Source organism: Myotis brandtii, unplaced genomic scaffold, assembly GCF_000412655.1.
Source record: "Myotis brandtii unplaced genomic scaffold, ASM41265v1 scaffold1213, whole genome shotgun sequence".
Taxonomy (NCBI): Eukaryota; Metazoa; Chordata; class Mammalia; order Chiroptera; family Vespertilionidae; genus Myotis; species Myotis brandtii.
The window spans coordinates 804,793-808,478 of record NW_005354228.1 but is presented as its reverse complement, the minus strand read 5'-3'; the positions used below and the strand labels follow the sequence as shown (position 1 = coordinate 808,478).

The 3,686-nt window shown below is 49.4% G+C and overlaps 1 protein-coding gene across 1 annotated transcript in view; it reads right to left on the bottom strand.

The window, feature by feature from the left end:
• TBC1D8 (TBC1 domain family, member 8 (with GRAM domain)) overlaps positions 1-3,686 on the bottom strand; it is a 101,942-nt gene that overhangs the window by 23,507 nt on the left and 74,749 nt on the right. Inside the window, exon 11 of the mRNA XM_014533133.1 lies at positions 3,413-3,530. Within this exon, the coding sequence (XP_014388619.1) occupies positions 3,413-3,530 (118 nt within the window). The remainder of the gene's footprint in view (positions 1-3,412; positions 3,531-3,686) is intronic.

Sequence of the window (3,686 nt, the reverse complement as noted above, 5' to 3'; positions counted from 1 at the left end):
GAGCAAGATATTGAAAACCTGTTTGAAGAAATAATGACAGAAAACTTCCCCTACCTGGTGAAAGAAATAGACTTCCAAGTCCAGGAAGTGCAGAGAACCCCAAACAAAAGGAATCCAAAGAGGACCACACCAAGACACATCATAATTAAAATGCCAAGAGCAAAAGACAAAGAGAGAATCTTAAAAGCAGCAAGAGAAAAAAAGTCAGTTACCTATAAGGGAGTACCCATACGACTGTCAGCTGATTTCTCAACAGAAACTTTGCAGGCCAGAAGGGAGTGGCAAGAAATATTCAAAGTGATGAATAGCAAGAACCTACAACCAAGATTACTTTATCCAGCAAAGCTATCATTCAGAATTGAAGGTCAGATAAAGAGCTTCACAGATAAGGAAAAGCTAAAGGAGTTCATCACCACCAAACCAGTATTATATGAAATGCTGAAAGGTATCCTTTAAGAAGAGGAAGAAGAAGAAAAAGGTAAAGATACAAATTATGAACAACAAATACACATCTATCAACAAGTGAATCTGAAAATCAAGTGAATAAATAATCTGATGAACAGAATAAACTGGTGATTATAACAGAATCAGGGGCATAGAAAGGGAGTGGACTGACTATTCTTTGGGGGGGGGGGAAAGGGGGGGGGGGGATGTGGGAAGAGACTGGACAAATTCGTGCACCTATGGATGAGGACAGTGTGGGGGGGTGAGGGCGGAGGGTGGGGTGGGAACCGGGTGGAGGGGAGCTATGGTGGGAGGGGAAAGAGGAACAACTGTAATAATCTGAACAATAAAGATTTAATTAAAAAAAAAAAAAGAAGTGAATCACCAACACTCTCAAAGACAGGCAAAAGACTGAACAGACGCTTCCAAAGAGATGATAAACAAATGGCCAGTGAGAACAAAAATGTATGTTCAACATCACTAATCATCAGAGAAATGCAAGTTAAAATCACCGTGACGTGCCACTTCTTACACAGTAGAAGGGCTAAAATTAGAAAGACAATTCCAAGTGCAGCAAGGATGTGGAGCGACCAGGACGCTCATACATTGCTGATACAAGGTTTGTGACTACATTATAATATGCTTTGAAAAACTGACCGTTTCCCATGAAGTTAAACAAACAACTAACCTATGACCCAGCACTTCTCCTAGGTAAATACTCAAGAAAACTGACAACAGGTAGTATTCACACAAAAGCTTAAATGTTCATCACAACTTTAGTATAAAAAATTGGAAACAACTCAAATGTCTAACGAGATGAGGTAGACAAATGGCCATATGCTCGCTCAGCGAACACTCAGGGAGGACAGGAAAAGCTGCTGGCTCCGTGCGGAGGAAGCCAGCCCAGCAGGGAGCACGCTCCACACCTGTTCCAGGGCGTGCCCAGGGTTGTCCATGGCAGGGCAGGGCAGAGGGAGCCTCCACCTGTTCAGCCTGGACTGGACGGGCGTGCGGTCCGGCCTGACCCGGAGCCCTGCTAGCACGGGAGCCCAAGCTATCCTGGAGGCACTGGTGACTGATGGCAGCACGCCTCCCGGCCCCGAGGCTCTCTATCCATTGCTACTCTGTACAAGGTTACACTACCCCCCACAACATCCAGTGAGAAGGGAGGAAAGCCAGTGAGCCAGCTGAGGCACCGGAAGGAATACCAGGGCCCCCAGAAGGCAGGAGGCAGTGCCACCCTCCCTCTCCCAGGGGTGTCCGCAGCCTTTCCCCCTGCCTCGCCTTCTGTCAAGGCCCGTCTCAGCTAGCTATTTCCTGCTCCCCCACTGCACCTAACTCTGGGCCATCTCCACCTCCGGCATGACCAGGAGGTGCCCGAGGGGTGTTACCAAGGCAGCTTTGGTGTCATGTTCTCCACCAGACAGCTGCTGGACCGCAGACAGTGCGCATTCAACGTCAGCCACCCTGACGGCTCCGGGCGCTTCAGGTCGGAGAGCAGAGCTGCCAAGCTCTCCCCGCAGCCTGCTGGGCAGCGGGGCTCCAGGCCGCCCCTGAGGCCGGGCCTAAAGGCGGGCTACCTGTGTTCTTCCCTCACCTCCTCCTCTGCTACCCCCCCAGCTGGGAGACACCTCTCTGGTTTTCACTGTTCAACTGTTTCTTGAGCCTTGAATTTTTCTTTCCTTCTTCTGAGTTCAGCGATCAACGTAAAACAATGTATTTGTTTTTTATCCAAAATCTATGCTTGTAGGTGACTTTATTCCACCCTTTTGCCAAAACTGCAGGGAATCACACCAGTGAGTTACACCAGTGAGTTACACCAGTCAGTGAGTTACACCAGTGAGTTACGCCAGTGAATCAGTGAGTTACACCAGTCAGTGAGTTACACCAGTCAGTGAGTTACACCAGTCAGTGAGTTACACCAGTCAGTGAGTTACACCAGTCAGTGAGTTACACCAGTCAGTGAGTTACACCAGTCAGTGAGTTACACCAGTCAGTGAGTTACACCAGTCAGTGAGTTACACCAGTCAGTGAGTTACACCAGTCAGTGAGTTACACCAGTCAGTGAGTTACACCAGTCAGTGAGTTACACCAGTCAGTGAGTTACACCAGTCAGTGAGTTACACCAGTCAGTGAGTTACACCAGTCAGTGAGTTACACCAGTCAGTGAGTTACACCAGTCAGTGAGTTACACCAGTCAGTGAGTTACACCAGTCAGTGAGTTACACCAGTCAGTGAGTTACACCAGTCAGTGAGTTACACCAGTCAGTGAGTTACACCAGTCAGTGAGTTACACCAGTCAGTGAGTTACACCAGTCAGTGAGTTACACCAGTCAGTGAGTTACACCAGTCAGTGAGTTACACCAGTCAGTGAGTTACACCAGTCAGTGAGTTACACCAGTCAGTGAGTTACACCAGTCAGTGAGTTACACCAGTCAGTGAGTTACACCAGTCAGTGAGTTACACCAGTCAGTGAGTTACACCAGTCAGTGAGTTACACCAGTCAGTGAGTTACACCAGTCAGTGAGTTACACCAGTCAGTGAGTTACACCAGTCAGTGAGTTACACCAGTCAGTGAGTTACACCAGTCAGTGAGTTACACCAGTCAGTGAGTTACACCAGTCAGTGAGTTACACCAGTCAGTGAGTTACACCAGTCAGTGAGTTACACCAGTCAGTGAGTTACACCAGTCAGTGAGTTACACCAGTCAGTGAGTTACACCAGTCAGTGAGTTACACCAGTCAGTGAGTTACACCAGTCAGTGAGTTACACCAGTCAGTGAGTTACACCAGTCAGTGAGTTACACCAGTCAGTGAGTTACACCAGTCAGTGAGTTACACCAGTCAGTGAGTTACACCAGTCAGTGAGTTACACCAGTCAGTGAGTTACACCAGTCAGTGAGTTACACCAGTGAGTTACACCAGAAGAAGGGGAGGATGAGGGGGAGGGGCAGGAGAGGGGTGCTTACCCAGCACGCGGCGGTTGAAGTAGTCGGGGAGCATGCGCTCGCACACCGCGACCAGCAGCCAGAAGGCGTCCTCCTCGGTGGCGTAGAGCAGCAGCACGGAGGCCAGGATGTTCATGGACTGCGGGCCACAGGGGGTGTTACTGAGCGGACCAAATGGGCCTCAGACATTAAAGCGCACATGTCCAAACGCCCTACGACTCAGCATCAGGGCGCCCACCCCCCATGCCTGGCGGTGGGATGACTGCGTGTCTGTCAGTGTGGTCAGCCCGCCGTC